Raw genomic sequence first — 18361 nt, 5'->3', positions numbered from 1 at the left:
CACTGTGTTCTCAGTTCAGAGTTGAGTTAATAAATTCGTTTAGCTCTACTTCTTGTGTGTGTCATTGCATTTCACACTAGAGTATCTACGTGACAATATGACTCACAACGACGTTGCATAGGCAACCGGATTTTCTGGAATAGACTTGGTATTTCCCGGATATTTGTAATGGAAACAGATATGCATGTGACAAGATGCATAACATTGGCAACAGAGATTTCGTGCATCATGTTTTTCCTCGCACCCTATACAAAGAAGTCAATTGGCGATAAATCCGTCAGCCGTAGTAGCCAACAAATCAGTTCGCCATAACTAATCCATTGAGCTACAAATTTCCAGGCTAGGTAACCACACACATCATTTGTGAAATGCACAGAAGTGCCACTTACAGAAACCACATTCGCCAGAGAATAACAGCAGCAGCCTCGTTCATAAAAACTAGTAATACAGCCTAAAAAATTGAGGTTGTGAGTGGTTGTGTGAGGTGTGAGGTTGAGTAGCAAATACTGTCCCAGTAAATAGTCACCCACGATCCTAGTGCGCACATTGACTGAAAAATGTTATTGCATATCTCTGTCCCTCGTACAGTGTGCGCTTTGATTAGTCCACACATGGGGATTGCATTTGTTGAAGAAATCTCTACAAACAGGGGGACTCCTCATCGATGAAAATCACATGCGTTGGGAAAATACGATCAATATCTCCCCTTTGCACGAGCCTTTGACAAAAAGCAACAGGCCTGGGATAGCTGTTAGCTTCTAATAACTATACTATTTGCAAATGAAAAGAATATGAACGCTTCTTATTTAGTATTCGTTACACTGCTTGCGAAACTGCAGATTTCGTGTGCCAGAACATAGCTGTTCTTTGACAGACTGTAGGACGGCTCCCTCTACTAAAACTGTCCATGTGGATAGGCGTATTCCCTAATTAACACCAGTACCAACAAATACTCAGTTAAAAAGCACGATGCGTGCCATAAATGTCCAACAGTTTCGCACAATTGAACACGTGTGGCACATGTCGAGTAGGGTAGAGCACTATATACGTTTGTTTAGTTCAAAGACAGCTTTCTTCTTGGGTAGCGTAAATTAGATGAATATTTGCAAGTTCATTCCCCGTATAACGTTTCATGTTACTTTTGTGAAATCCTCTAGTCGAATGATGACTGATTGCACATTAAACAGATTTTCTATGAAAGCTAATGAAGTTGTGGACACGAAACATTCCCTACATCGTTATGGGTTCGTTTGCGTCCATGCTTTCCTATTTGAAATATTCTTCTTTTCCAATATCCCACCCCCTGCGGAATATTGACATATATAGATATACACAGGAAAAATTATGGAGTTATCTGTAAAATTGTCGAATATTTTTGTGATTAAAATTATGATCTTTTCGTGACCGGAAAAAGGGTTCGTTTTAAAATTGAAAAATTATTTTTCTAACCGAGACCGTTTGTCAGATCCCTTTTTTTAATAACAGTTTTTACTTTCTTCGTTTGTTTATTTCTTACTTCATTATTTACTTCTTACGTTTCCCTTTTCTGTTTTTGAAATCAGAAAAACTATATATATATATATATATATATATATATATATATATATATATATATATATATATATATATATATATATATATATATATATATATATGAGAGTTTAATAAAAATTATTTTAGTTTTAATTTTTGAAGATTTTTTTTATTAATAACGAATCAGAACGCAGCACATCCATGCAGGTTTCTAATTATTGTCATGAAAAATACCAAAATTTGGGAAAAGTAGCTTTATATACTTAAGGTGTTAGGTTGACATTCCAAAAACATATCCCTATGTTTGTCTTCAGAAATTCAACTTGATACAGGAAAGGGGGGAGGAGGAGAAGTATATGAAAAATCGGTTTCTTATGTTTAAATGAAAGACTATTAATCTGTTAAGAAAAAATTAATTACAAAAATTATAAATACACGTTAAAATAACTTAAATAGATCTGATGCAAATTAGAAAAATATAAATTTTTAATTTTTTAAAAATGTAAACAGATTTTCTATATTTCATTAAAACACATGATATACAAAATGAAATATAAGCTAAAAATATTATCTTCTTTCAAAGATTTCTGCATTGAAATTATCAAGTATTCATTTAGGCACTTGAAAATAATGGCATATTTTCTCCTAAATATATAAATAGAAATATAGCATATTCGATAGTTGACTGCTTGGTAAACACGTGGAATTGTAAAAGAGGCATGGTTACTAGGTACCCTTCTAATGAGAATGGTATCTATTAATAGTAGATACGATATTGTGACTATATCTTTTTTCGTTGTATAAAGGCCGTCTCTTTTGCTTGATTGGCATGACTGCATGAATAGGGGTGAGTGTGACACCTGTACGCGGGAAGAGGGGGAATGAGAAGGGATGTTCACCTCGAACGTAGGCGAGCAGAAGAAGCAGGAGCGGCCAGTTGGGCGTGTTCCAAATCATGTTAGTGAGAGGAGGACGACGAGTGCTGGACGGACCTCGTTCCTCTGGGGGCCACGGGGGGCGTCGCGGCGACCATGGCATGACGGCGGCTCTCCGTCGGCCTCGGCATCTTTCCTGCAAAAGGGAAGCAGATATCTTCAGAATTTCCCTCAATGTAATTAAAACATAAATAAAAACCAATAAGAAAATCCTCTATAGCTGTAACATAATTAACTGTCCAGAGGAATTACAAAATAATAATCGTGATTAAACTCATTATAATTCAAAAAAATTAATACAGTTTCTTTACAAACACAGGAAAATGATACACGTTACTAAACTCGTGCTTTTTATTAAATAATGTACATTTATATGGTTGTCCAGGTATTTCCAGAGATTCTAGAGTGTGTCATTGTTGTGAAATTTCATTTTTGCATTGACTGAATTTATAAGATAAGTGATGGTTCCAGATGCGTCAGTGATGTAAAATCTTCCAAACATTCGATTGTAAAAAGACAGTGCGTTATGTTGATTTTCCGTGGAATGCACGATAAACAATATCTAATTTGTCCCATTTGTGAAACATTTAGTTTCTAAAGCTTCTCTCTCTCTCTCTCTCCGCAAACAATCGGTATATTTGAATTGACTAAATCTATGAAAACTGTGTGCTATCTGTTAAAACAGCGATAGAAGCTTATTTATCCTTTTATTTATTTATTGGAATGTTCGCAGCACTAAAACAAGCAATGCTGGTTTAACACTTAATAAAACAGTGAAGATAAAAAAAAATTCATCATTTTAAGATTTTCGACACAAAAAATAAATTGCATTTTCCTGCTACTGCTAAACATGAAAATAGGTTAGCGCTCAATTTAATGATTCGCATGGAAAAATGAAAACATCAAAATGAAAATTTATAATCTAATTCTTCTTGACATATTAATATTCCAGCGTTAATCAAGCTAAAATTAAATCGTTTCAAACCCCGGTCTATTATATAGTCAACCTATAGATTTAACAACAAATAATTTCGTTGTGGTTTTTTTTTTTATTTGCATTACTTACTCGTTTCAACTTCTATGACAATTGCCAAAAATATACAAATATAAGATTACCAGAAAGCATCTTATAATCATATACACTGGAATAACCGTCTTCTGACATTTTCTTTTTTTTGATCATATTACTTCATACACAACTATCCGATATCCCAGGATTTCTAGAGAGTTTTTTCAGATATATATAACTTTAATACTACACCTCAAAATAATGTAGTGTTACTAGAACCATCTTAGACATGTAGAAAATTTGCTTTACTTTGAAGAAATATTAAAATACCGAGATTTCCCCGTTTCTTCTTTGTTTTCAAATTTCCCAAAATATTCACATTTCTGATTAGAATGAGAACCAGTCGGCACTTTGATATTAGTCATCATTAATTAATGTATCAGTAAAAATTGGGGTTTTTTTGTCCTCTATTGGGGAGAATTTTAAATTAATATTCTTAAGTAAATGCGCTTAAAATAAAAATTAAATAAAATCATAAGTTGAATGAATGCAAAAAAATTGAAGTCAAGTATCTAGTACATCATTCGCTATCATTTTGTTTCTTGGCCTTTTGTTGTCTCGGTGTAAAGACTTCTAAACTTCAATGAAAAATTTTCATAACTATATATTTCCTTGTTAAGTACAGATATTTCTTAAATATAGGTACATTAAAAATTTGTCAAGACCTCTTGAGATTGCAATTTGAAAAAGAGCACTTTTACTTTAACATCAAGTTAAATTTAAGTCTGTGGCGGATTCGTATGAGCGATGATAGAACCTGGGACCTTGTGGTTCGCAGTCCAGTAACATGATCACAGTACAAAAGCAATTGCACGTGCAGCGTAGTTGTTAACTGGCTTATAAGTTTTCACCACAGACTCTCCCTTCCGTGAGTCGGAGGTGAGACGAACGATATGGCTGTTCAGTGGTGATACATTTAGCTGTTGTCTAATGGGCCTATACCCAGTTGAGTAGCGCCAAGCGTTATGGCGAGCTTGTGTGGGTGAGTGGTTGCTGCGTCAAGTGAGTATGACGACTTTGGATTGCTGTAGGTAGATGGCGCCACAACAACAGTACGAAGGTTGAAGGTTCATCGTCCAAGGTCACCAATGTGGTGGATTGGTATGAGCGAGGATAGAACCTGGGACCTTGTGGTTCGCAGTCCAGTAACATGACCATGATACAAAAGCAATTGCTCGGGTAGCGTAGTTGTTAACTGGCTTATAAGCTTTCACAACAAGTCTTTTTTTCATATTATAGAAAATAATATCAAAGATATCCATAAATGATCAATAATAATGCTTAAATTAATATCTTGTAATGTATGATAAAGAAATCTATGAAAAAAAAGTCTTGAAATACCGAAATTGAACTTCAAATGTAGACTTTTAAGCGGCCATGCATCGAGTTGATATTTAGAGTTTCTTCTCTTTATCTAATCGATTCCGTTTCTCCAATAAATTAACAGTTGAATATTAATTAAGTTTTATGTTCATTAATAGAAATTCTCCAGATAATAAATAGCATACAAATGACCACTTCTATGGGGTATATCATAAAAAAAAAAACCTCGAATGATACGACACTGATGTTTGATAAAATGGCCGAATAAGATTTACTGACGATTTTATCTAGACAAAAGTAAAGAGCCAATTATGAAGAGTTTCTTAGAAAACTCTTCACAAGATGTAACGATTATAAGTTCGAAATTAAGGTATGTCACTACTAAGTGGTAAAAGTTTAAAAAAATAAATAAAAAAAGAGGGGTTTTTTTGGATAAAAAGAGGTATAAAGCAAAAACCTCCTAATTAAAAAAGATTATCAAATGATTTCTTTAAAATTTTGCAGATAGTTTAAGAAATATATTATCTACCTGAATTAAAGAATAACTTAAATTTCTATCTATTCTTTAAATATTGGAGTTTGACTTATAAATGAAATGAAATTTTCAATTTTTTTTCCACACTGTGAAGCACTAAAATAATGATAAAATATTTCTAAATGAATAGATTACTTATTCTCTAGTTCAGGAACTGCAGAACATGCTGAGAAATTATTATACCTAATTTGAACAAAAATATATGCATGACATTTTTATTTATGAGGTTTTTCATTAAAAACCCCCCATAAAATTCGAGAAAATAGTATCTAAAGATGTAAAATAGCATAAAATCATATGTAAATACAAATATGAAAGTCAGAGTTAACGACTACCCAGAAATATACAGAAACAAAATTCAAATGGTTTTATAAATAACCTCGTTCAAACATTAGGAATATGAAATAAAAAAAAATTTCATAATTTCTCAAAAAATTGTCTTTTCCACATTAACACATATAATTACATGCGAAAAAACTATGTCAATTGAAGTGCATGGAATATAGTAATAACTCCAGTAGAATTAATGACTATTTTCAAGTTTTTAGATATTCTTACGATTCCGAGCAATCTTGATTAGATACCAACAAGTTCATCTAATTTGCTTGTGTATGAAACAATTTTAATCATCAAAAAATTCTATATGAAGATTTTAATAAGTTTTGTTATTCCAGCATATCAATAAAAATATTGAAATTGGCTGAAACAAATTCATGATCATCGAGTACTATTATTCAATTTTAGTGAGTACAGAATCGATTACAATTTCATGCCTATCCATTTGATAATTCTAAAATTCCACCTTAAAATAAAACGCTCGATGGACAACTAAATTTGTCTCTTTTTATCTTATTAATATTATCAATAATCATCAACAATAATGGAAATATATGTGTTTGTGTGTGTGTGCGTGTGTGCGTGCGTAATGATATTTTAATATCTAATTTAATCTAAATTAAATTCCAAAATTTTTGTCTAATTCGGCCCATGTCGGGGTCATTCTAAAGTGTTCTCTTGTTCCCTAATACCATTCCACGTATGAAGCTGTGTAAAAATTATTCAGCAATCATTTCTACGTATCAAATGAAAATGATACTTTCGGTGCCCTTCTCAAAGGTCAACACAAAGGCCACGTAGCCGGAAAACCCATGTTATATATAAGATTAGTGATAATTTGTTTCGCGCTTTTCTTTACTTCCGCTTTTGTGTCGCGCTGCGCCTGCTTGTAAATAACCATGCCTGCCTCCCGATTGAGATTAAAACGAAATTAAAAATGCAACATCCCGTCTATGTCTTCAAACCTGCCTTCTGCTGCAAACAAAATAATATATATATATATATATATATATTGCGCAATGCTGTAGTCAATATTTGCCAGAACATTTTTAATTGAAGGATACTCAAAAAAATAACAACATTCCTGCTTTTCAACTCATGTTTCCCTACAGATTTCAATTACTAGTACAATTCACTTTTTTGAAAATATTCTTTACATTTAATTGTTAAAATGAACTAATGAGTCTCATCAATCACTTGCTTAAAGACAACCACCAAATCTCTATGGAAAACAATATAATGTTGATAAAAACAACTTTTCACACGCTTTTCAACTTCTGCAGACCCTTAAAAAAATAAGAAGAAATCCAATAACAATAAGTAAAATTATGACACGAAGTTTGAAAAGCACAAGATTTTAAAAAGAAATTCAACCATATAAATATAAAGCAATTAATATTAGGGTGTCTCAAAAGTTTCTTTCTCATCGCGCTACGGATCCCTTTATAAAGAGACTTGTCACTGGGGACGAAATTTGGATTTTATTTGAAAATAGGCATTAAAAATGCCTTTCAACTAGACTTTCAACTGTCGCACGCCAAAAAAGTTCTTTTGTCTTTTTGGTGAGATTAGAAAGGCGTAATTTTCTGCGAGCTCCTTCCTCCAGGTAAAACAATAAATTCTACAAAGTATTGTCATCAACTGGATGAGTTGAAAACTGCCATGGCAAAAAAAAAAAAAAAATCCAGGATGAATGAACTATCGAGGCTTTGTTTTTCAACATGACAACGTGAGAACACATATTGCATTAGTCGTAAGAGAAAAGCTCTTACAGTTTGATTGGGATGTTTTACCACATCCTGCATATTCTCCAGATCTCGCTCCATCTGATTATTACTTCTTTCTGTCCTTAAAAAATTATCTTCGCGGTAAGCGCTTTAAATTCCTCAGCGAAGTAAAAGCACACCTCGATGATTATTTCTTGTCCAAAACACAACATTTTTGGAAAGAAGGCATAAAGAGGGGCTTCCTGAGAGATAGAAGAAGGTAATACAGCAAAAGGGTTCTTATATAACAAAATAAATAATATCTTAAACAGTAAATACTGTGTATTCATTTCGTATTATAAATAGGAAAGAAACTTATGGGACATCCTAATATTAAAACACAGAGATAAGTTTTTAAAAAAACGAGTGAAGGGAGAAATTAAGATTCATAACACATATGCCATTTTTCTAAATTTGCTATAATTTTCAGTAAAGTCAATTTACTTTGTCACAAAATACAAGTCAACATACTGTGAATATATTGGAATTCTTTGTTATTTATGCAGGAAGACCAATGAAAATATAAAATAATATACATCATACATTATCTATTACCAAGTGCATCGCTTCCTATGATTATTTGTAAACAAAGGCAAACAGACTACGCTTAACATTATTATAATTACAATTCATTTAAAATAAATCGACGAAAAACTCTTTTCAGAAAAACTGAATCATAATTTATCACCTTGAATTTTTCTTGGAAAGAGAAGCCCGAATATTGAGCCTTCAAAATGCATGAGAAAAAAATGGTTCGAAAATTATGCCACATATCAAATTCAGATTTGTGGATATCATTTTATTAGGAACCAATATAAATTTTTCCTCTAAAATTAACGACAGTAGAGAAAAGAAAAAGTTGCATAGAATATTAAAATTTTTTAATTTGAATTTACTCTAACATTAAGGGGTTAACTCCAGATATTCTTTCTAAGAACATAATTTCTAAATTTAAAATGAGCACGCATCTCATAAAACAAATGCTTAAGTCACCTGTTAGAGATGAGGGAAGAATATATAAACATTTCTGCATCAAAAGTGTGAACATCTTTTCGATGATTGATAATACATGATTTTGCTTTTTGTGAAGAAAAACTGCCATTCGGAGTTCATCATACAATAGTCTACCTCAGACACGATTCCACCTATGACCTGCAAATGTATAGGTCTGGTGTATACAAAATCCGAGTTAGCTGAAGTAGTTTGGAAAAGAAGATACAGACACACTAATCATGTGACTAGGAATTAAAAGGGCGTAACAGAATAGAGCACATGTGACTTCAAAAGAGAACATTTTTATAATGAAAAAATCAAATCATATTCCACTGAAGCAACAGAGATGTAGGCATCCAGCTATTAAATTATTGCGTTCATAAGCGATTATAAGAACGCAGTAAATCTCTATCTTAAAATAAATAAGAGTCATTATGGCTTTATATGTACATGTATATTCGCCAGCCCTTCCTAAACAGTGGTATGAAAAAGAATAACGACATATGTAAAATGAAGCAGGGACAGCTCTTGAATTTTATTAAATTAAAATGCGACTTTTGTGTCAGTTTATCACAATTACCCTGGATGAAAGTAAACAACTACGCAAGTTTTGATAGCATTTATTGAAAATAGGCATGGTATGCTCATTAAAAAAAATTGAAGATACCGTTCAAGTACTCCCGCTGGTGTGGCACGGAAGTTAGGAGAGGGGGACAGCTCAGTTGTCATCCTCGTCATCTGACCACGATTCAAAATTACGATTTCCGTCCCAAAATTACCTTAATGTTGCTTTAAAAAGAAACTTCAATATAACTAAACTGAAGATACCATTCAAAATCTCAATTGTGAAAACCAGACGAATTGATAGTGATAGAAAGAATCAAGATCTATTAATGGCTAACTCGTGCATGCCAACTTCATTGTGATAAGATAGATATCTTCATAAGATATTATCTACAGTTCTAAATCGGAAAATAGGATAAATTTATGTTGACTGGTAGGAGCAGAATCTTAATTTATAATTGGATCGCCATGCGAGTGTCATGATTCTTTAATTTTCTTTTACTCGATTTATATAATAATGTATTCATAATTGAATCAGGAATACAAATCCACTTTCATTTTAATTCAAAAATAGCAAACATAATTAACTACCTACTAGTATCAATCGTTTCATCTTTAAATGAATGCAAAGACTTTTAAATCTATTATAAGATATTTGCAGAAACTTTTATTTAATAATAAATACTTCCCTTTTTTAATTACAATAATGCTCCTTTTTCTAATTACAATAATATTCTCTTTTTGTAACATTAATCCTAAAAAGAATATAAATGAATATTCTGTAATAAACATTAAATTTAAAATTCTACAAAATTATAATAAGATAATAAAAATTGGATTAAATGAATCCCATAAACGAGGGATTAATTAACACAGACAATTAAAAAAGGTGCTAATAACTATAACAGCATTTTATTGCTATTATATCGACATATAAAAAGACTAAGAAGCGCCCTTTTCCCATCACTCCACTGTTCCCTGTACCGAAAAGAATCCCTGTCCAACGCCTGACTGGACAATCGGGAAACCTAGTTAAGAGAAAATAAGTAAAAACATCGCCGAAAAAGAAAGAAAGACATCCACTCCGTAAATCCCACCGTAATGTCAAAAATCAGTTAAGGCGGAATTCGAGATCGCGTAATATGATCCCGAAAGCGAAGAGAAAGAAAGGCTAAATAGAGAGAGAGAGAGAGCGAAAAAGAAAAACTCGGCGATATCAAATAAAAAGCCCGAACGATCCTGACCCGCAGAGCCCGTGAATGGCCGAGAATTCGAAATGAAGCAGTTTGTATCCCCTGCTTTCGCAGTCCGGAATGGTCTCGTTGAAGCGCCTGTTGCGCCATCTTTGGGGAGAAATGCAAACTTTTATTCCTCGGGAGAGAGGGAAGGGGAGTTGAAACGACAAAGAAAGACATTTGTATGGGCATATCTGAGATTTTTATAGCGATGGGTGCAATGAAGTCGTTCGACAGACTTGGGGAGGGGGAAAAAAGATGTTTGGATGGAAATGAAAACAAAACGAAAACGTGTCTTTGGTTTTTTTCTTTCTGGATCGGTTTAAGAATATATTTTTCTCGTTTCATTCATTCTCAGTTAAAGCTTGTTTTTCAGGGATATTCTACATATGGTGTTATTTAAAATATACTTAGTTCTAGGACATTTCTTTACATATTAAAATAAGATAAATAGATTTTAATACAAAGAAGATGGTTTGATTAATCGCAAATAAATTGGGAAAAAGCGACATACTGCTCTCAGCAATAAAATGTTTAAAAATATCTTGTTAAAAATTTATATTTTCTTTTTAATTCAATACCAGATTAAACCTTTCAGGGGGCCCTTAGACAATGTAAATCTATCCCATCCTTTTCTTCTTCAAGTTTTCAAAACTTAAAGTTTTTGTTTATAGAAAATAATTTAGCCCTGAAATAAATAGTTTTAAGTTACAAATTTCGACAGTTCTGAAGCAGCAAAGTGGTTAATTGCAAATCACCTTCTAAAAGGTTGGTTTCTTTGCATTGAAAGTAAAAATTGCACATCTGAAATTTCTAAATAATTTTAAACAAAATGGTAAAAAGAAGGCCACAATTTTGTTAACATAATCTAAAAAAAATATTTAATAAAAATATAAGATTTTTATTAAAATTATAAAGCTACAGGTTGGTTTATTTGTTTCGTATAATAAAATAATTTGATTTAGAATTTCCAAATGGTTATTTACTAAGAAAGCTTTACTAGAATAATGTTTCAAAATTAATTAAAAAAATGCTTTATTATAATTTGATTAAATTCGACTTTACTGCCTTCGTAGTTAAATGAAACTATAAAATGAAATAACTCTTAAAATATCGTTAAAAAAAACTTGAGGGCTCGGGAACCCCTAAATTTGCGGGGCCCTGGTCAATTGCCTTTTTTCCTATTTAATTGTCCGTCTAATTTTAAGGTCGTTACTAGGGAGATCTTTGGAAAATATCAAAAAAAATTTCCTTTTAATGAAATCAATTATAAAATACACAGTGTTATTCAAAATTATACTTATAGATTATTAAATAAGGCGGAAATCATAACAATCATAAATCTTTCAAGGAAATATGACTGAAATATGAGCCAGGGAACCTTGTCTTCATATTCCTCTTCATTTACCTTTCTAACTGCGTAAAAAGAACATGGAAAAATTTGCGAATGCTGTAAAAGCATGTATGTTATTTTTGTTTGGAATAGATGAAGGGAACGAAAGATCGTGGCAGAAGCGAATGAGAAAGACACTCGAATAGATGTTCAGTGCATCACTAAATGTCTGTGAATTTTATAGAAATGTGTGTGAATAAAGTACTGCAAGAAACATATGTATGTGTTCTGTTCTAGATTAGAATATCATAAATTGAATAATATTCCCTTATAACTCTATAATTGGCTTGCATATTTTCGCCATTTTCAAAGAATTCTCTGGCTCATCAGAGAGACGGTTTTGATCACAGGATTCTAATTTGCAATTATGATTTCTGCCTCACCCAACATTTCGCTGAATTTTGTATCACCCTATATGTGAAGACGGACTTGAACTATATGAAGTACAACAGCGTATTAAAGTATAGTTTAAAAGAATACACCATCCATTTTAACTAAAGGCGACCAGTTATAATTGGATTTCAAATGCAGGCATTAATGATTCCAATAACAGGCATTAATAGTTTTGCGTAAGGAGAACATGAAATGGCATACGAATGCTGAGATGACGAACAGGCAGACCCCATAACATGATCTTTAATCACCGCTGCAGATGTCTGCGAAATGTTAAGTTCAGTTCAGTTTTATTAAGAAATACTAGGGCTATTTTGGGACGGACCTCGTACTTTTGGACCACGTCAGATGACGAGGACGATACCTGCGCTGACACCCTCTCTCTAAGCCAGACCAGTGGGAGCGCGAAATGTTAGATATATTCGAAAAGATTCGTCAATCCATATACCCCCACTATGAAGTTTGCATAGTTGTGAATGGCAAGAACTTACAAGTTACTTAGTTGTTCAGAAACTGGAAATGTGCATTAACTGTCCAAGTATTAAATATCTCACAATAAAAAGTTTTCACCCCTCTTTAGTTTGTCATTTTTTCTATCATCGTGTTTCTATATCTCCATTGTTACCAACCATTAATTACTCCAATATTCTTTGATTAGAATTTATATTTTGATATACCCCCCCCCCTCTCTTACTGTCATATTAGCGAACGAAAATAATTTTTTATTAATAACAGAATCAAATGCATTTATAAGATTCCTTTTTGATTGTGCGTTTTATTCCTTATTTATTAGCATTAGTACAACGCCAAAATAAATGAATAGCGCTGAAATAGTTTAGCATTAAATTGTGAAGAAAAGTATTATTCACTATTCACAATAATCCCTTATTCAAGTAGAAAATAATTCCAATGCGACTTAGACGTAATTGTACAGCAATATTGGGAATAGGCAAGCTGGTGACAACAATTATTAATCATTTATTAAGTTTTAATCGATTATTTTCATTTTTCCTAAGTTGTATAGTTTTCAAAACATGGTTCACAAATTTGTAAAACAAGTTTCTATATATTTTTTTATTTAATGCCCTTTAATTTTATATTTTTCGCTATTCAAACAGTGCTCAAAAATGTTCTAGTTCTTTCGTTGCCTTTCAATATTCCATGCACATAAGTACATGTCCACCATCACAGCATTTGTCGACAAAAATTATTTACTTAGTTATTTAAATAATTCAAACTAGAAATGAAAGTTCCAGTAGTATCACTCAGTTCATGCTCATAAAAAATATGAGGTCATAACTCTGTATAAGGCATGTGCAAGAAGATAATAAATGATCACGTGATTGTGACAACCCATAGTCTGCTTCATTTCTAGACAGCGGTATTGAAATTGGATTCTAAAGATGGCATAGATGCCCCAGAAAAAGGATTATAGCATATCTGAAAATGATTTTCATTGATTGTTTTACCAGAAGTTGTTTCAATTTACCCAGAAGGGGTGGGGGGGGGGGAATCATTACTTTTATACAGACTCCATTTAATCCAGCTACGACACTGATATCAATAAAAGTCTTGTTTAATAAAGAATACGAGGTTAAAGAATGCATACAACATTTTCTGGTTTCTAATGGAAAAAAAAAACTTGTTTACAAATTCAGAAAGAATAAATATCTTTATAAATTTGCAAATAAACAATAACTTGAGCGACATAAATTAAATGAATAAATTTATTAAAGTTTATTTTAGAATCAAACAATGCCTCAACTATTCTTCTTTAATGTATGAGTAAACATAAACGAGTTTGATGTCATTAACAAACGATTTTTTTAACCTATGATGTATTTGTTATAAATAAGAATTCGAAGCTTGACAGAAAGTAATAAGATTTTATAAAAAATCTTTTCTACATACGAATAATACATTATTGTTGAAGACGAATGACAAATTCATGGAAATAATGAAGGGAACGAGACGCATACAAATAACTTTAAATAATAGAAAAAAGTTTTATAACCAAACTAATTTTTACTACAAATTGTGATAATTAAATTCCTAGACGGCAAGATTATTATTTGTCATACATATTATGTATTTATGCAAAAGTCTTTGTATTCATAAACATTCTTTAAAAAAAATCTTTTCTTTTGTACATTAACCTTATTAAATGAAGAAGCCAACCAGAAATCTTTGTATTCAATTCTGTTAATAACATATATCAAATTATGTTGTATGTTATGGGCATCTAAAATATTAACTAATGTATGTACATAATAGTCACCTTCAACGGTTTTTAACATAACAAAAGCTCAGCAAATCTAAAAATTTAAAAATCATTATAACGAAGTAAATAAAGATTTCTCATATTAATATTTATAAACATGATTATTCTTGCATTTTGTCTAAAAATTAGATAAAGCGATTGTTTAATTTCAGAAACAAAAAACAATGTGAATGCTTTTTGAATAAATAATATCTGTCATAAAAATGCATATAATTTAATTATAAGATATTATACAGCTTTTAATTAGTATGTATAATTCTTACATATAAAACAGAATAAACAGCACTTAATTAAAATGTTTTCGTGCGACGCACCATCCACCTGGTCTCTTCTTCTTCCCCCATGTAAAAAAAGACATGAAAAGAAATTTTAAAAAATAAAAATAGAAGTTAAAAATTAATTTAACTTTCAAGATTATATAATTTCTGAAATTGCTCTAAAAACTAATTGATATTCATAACATTTCACATAATAAAGTAAGCAGACATGCCGAATTAATAATATGTGTGTGTGTGTGTGCGTGCGTGTGTGTGTGTAAGTAATTGATATCTCTTAATCTAATTTAAATCCTAATTAATTTCCTGATTTTTATATTAACTTAGAATATATTAACATCATTCTAAAATATTCTTTTATACCCTGATACAATTCTCACGTGATTTCTACACGACCTCTGAAAAACTGATGACTTTAGCGCTTTCTCACGCTCCAAGTGAAGATATAAAAAGTTTTATTGCTTACAACATCCTTTTAAAGATACCTGATTCTCGTTCCTAAGTTGGCACGTGGTAAAGAAATCCCTATCAGAATCTCATATTAAAATCAATGAAAGGAAACATTTCTGCAGCTTTGCTCTTTTGTCGCGATGTAAGCTGACGCAACGCTTTTTCTCTGTCCTAATTATGACTCCCGTATTGAAATAAATCAATGTTAAATATCAAAAGTCTCTTTATCCCGTCCCAGCATGTGCCAATATATTATTAAAGAATTTTAAGACATAAATTTGAGATAAAACAAAAATTTAAAAAACTCACTATAAAAATTTTTAAAATTATTTATAAATAATTTTATTTGTCTCTTTAGAACTATTCAAAATTACTGTGTTGCAAAGTTTTTTTCTCAAGCATTGGCATTTACAGTAACAGACAGCTCACCACTTGACATCGTGAAGATTTGAATTGGCCTATAAGGTTTCTTTACCACTCGGAAGGTAGAGTTGCAAAGAAAACAGTTTTAAAGATCAGTTACTTCGGCTGAATCATCGAAGATCGAATTGGTTGGATTAATCGAAAAATATTTAATCGATTGCAAAAATAACTTAATATTTTTCTAACAGACAATACAGTCGATATATCATCAGCCTGTTCAAACATTTTTGTCACACCTAATTTGTCTTTCCTCATATCGCCTTTAAGTGAATATGTTATTAATGCTGTGTTATTACATCAACCCATATGCGATTATTAGTTACATTGATGATAAAAAAAAAAGCGACTCCATCATGTTGGAAAATCTCTTAAAAAGGGGAAATAGTCTTCTTTTGCATTAAAATGCCTAATCGCATACTAACAACATGCTTATTGCACATATGTAACTTGATTTATTTCCTGTTTAAAAAGATGGAATTTTGTAATTGATTTTTCGCTTTTTCTTCTGTGTTTGAAATTTAATATAAAATTTACATTTGTGTGTTCCCGATGACAATACAACATTTTAAGTTTCTGAAATTAAAGCATTTGTTAATCTATTCATTGAATTAAATTTTCATCCTGTTGGCTGATGCTTTCGATTGAAAATAAATTTATTTCATAAATTTAGAACAGATTTATTTTTTCTTTAATATTAATAAGACTGAATCATTAACTGGAAATTAAAAAATATAAAATAATTTAAATAATTTTTATTGCACTCATAAAAATATATATTTAAGAACTGTTTTAGTCAAATTTATTTTACTCAAGAAATTTGATGTGAAGTTAAAATAAGATGCCAGATGGTAGCCCCAAATAATCTGCATCATCTAATACAAATATTTAGATTGCATAAGCCAATATATTTTTCATATCATTATTTCCTCAAATATTTAGGCTCTATAGAAATTGACGGTGGCATCAATGCACTGCAAAAATTAACGTTTGATATTAAAATGTATTAAAATTTAGAAAAAATACATTGATGTTAAACAAAAATTGTATCGGTATAGCAAAAATTATATATGCATAAATATATATGCAAAAAATATTAATGCACATAATAATTTGATTGATGCAATCAAACCAGCAGATTATAAAACAGCCGACTGAAACAGAGTATTATAATGCTACTCGGTTTAAAATTAGGAATTTAAATACAAAGAGAATTTTCTATTTTTGTAGATATAAAGTGCTGATATGATCAAGGATTTAAAAACGTGTTTATTTCACCAGCAGCCAACAAAACCACACACAATTCACTTGCCACTGCTATGGTTTTTCGCACAGACCATAGTGTTATTCGATAAAAGTAATAGCTCAGTTTGCGCTAAGAAGATCTTTATTATTTTAATACAAACAATCGCAATTAAAAATGTCACATTTCAAAATAATAACTAAAGAACAATTAATTGAAAAGGAATTATCATTCCTATTCGAATTATTTTCATATGATGGTGTCGTGGATTCCATTGCGTCTTGTATTGAACATATCCGACAATAATCAAATATTTGACTGGCATTGTGACTAAATGTCTCACGTATAATTCAAAACAAAGAGAACTAAATTAAAAATGTATAAATACAGTATTATACGATGAAATGCAAACACACCGAAAAGAAATGAAGTTTATTGAAACAAGTTCTGATTGATTACTGCAAAAAAAAGTAGTATATATCTCTCTCTCTTAGAAATGAGCATATCCGGGATCAAAGGGAGTTAAAAGAAGCGAGATAGGCAAGCAGTGAATTACCAAGCGAGATATCATTCAAAGAATAAGAAGGTGCATGTTGCCACGAAAGTTAAGGGGTTAAAGTAAATAAATTACAGAAAATGAAACATAGTTATGTTCAGCTATACAGTAGGAAACTCACTATTTGAAATGAGTAGCGAAAAGAATAGATACCGTTTCTTCTTTGTCTTCTTCGAATACAACAGAGTAAATAAAAATAAAATGGAATATATGATTATGTGTATGAATCATGATAGTCTTGCTCATACCTCATAAAATCCTTCTATTGGAAAACGAGTTCAGTTTGAATGATAGATATCGCACCATTTCTCATATCTCGTAACGATTGGCGCCTATTTCAGTTCCAAGGACACATGTCAAATTCGCCAAAATATTTTAATTTTAGAGGGGTTGTTTTTTCGTATTTATTGTCGGATGAAAAAAAAAATAGATGCGCCTTCACGATAATGACGGAATTTTTATGTTAAACGGCATACACATATATGTTTGTCATGTGACTGCATCTTCAAGTGAAATGACCGATTTGTGACCTTTCATCTTCTGTTAATTCGCTCATACTGCCTTCTATTCATTAATTTCATTTCCAAAATCGTACTCGAATTGCTTTAATATGATATGATAAAATGACTAACATAACTTGGATTAATATATTTATCGCATATTTTTACATGAAAATTCATTAGTTAGATTCTCTATCCTTAATCTAATGCTTTCTCTTTCTTCCTAAATAAAAGCACGCAAAAATGATAAGAAAAGACAGTTTTCATCTTTGGAAGTCATTAACACACAAAGGATACTAAAACATGTCTGTATAATATCCTAAGCTAACGCTTTTCCCCTCTATCTGTGCATGAGCAAATGAAGACAAAAAAAAAGTATAATCTTGTCCTGAATGAGGAAGAAAGCAGCGTAACAAGACATATTTCGTTTTAGGCAATTCAAACGAAAAGATGGGCTAGAGGCCAACCCTCTGATTTCAGAAAACTTCGACTTCTGGATTAGCCCAGCATTAAATCAGCAAAAAAATTATGGAATCATTAGAAAACAATTTAAAAGGAAGA

General features: G+C 31.2%; 1 protein-coding gene across 9 annotated transcripts in view; it reads right to left on the bottom strand.

Moving 5' to 3' along the window:
• The window catches only part of LOC129983669 (cell adhesion molecule Dscam2-like), a 194705-nt gene that overhangs the window by 143265 nt on the left and 33079 nt on the right, over positions 1-18361 (bottom strand). For all 9 annotated transcript variants that reach the window (XR_008785433.1, XR_008785432.1, XM_056093244.1 and 6 more), the window contains exon 2: positions 2433-2604. Coding sequence is in view for 7 of the 9 variants with exons in the window: in XM_056093244.1 (XP_055949219.1) it covers positions 2433-2571 (139 nt within the window). In the remaining 2 variants the exon portion in view is untranslated. The remainder of the gene's footprint in view (positions 1-2432; positions 2605-18361) is intronic.

This window comes from Argiope bruennichi, chromosome 9 (genome assembly GCF_947563725.1).
Source record: "Argiope bruennichi chromosome 9, qqArgBrue1.1, whole genome shotgun sequence".
Taxonomy (NCBI): Eukaryota; Metazoa; Arthropoda; class Arachnida; order Araneae; family Araneidae; genus Argiope; species Argiope bruennichi.
The sequence above is the reverse complement of the archived record's forward strand: the minus strand, read 5'-3'. Positions and strand labels throughout refer to the sequence as shown.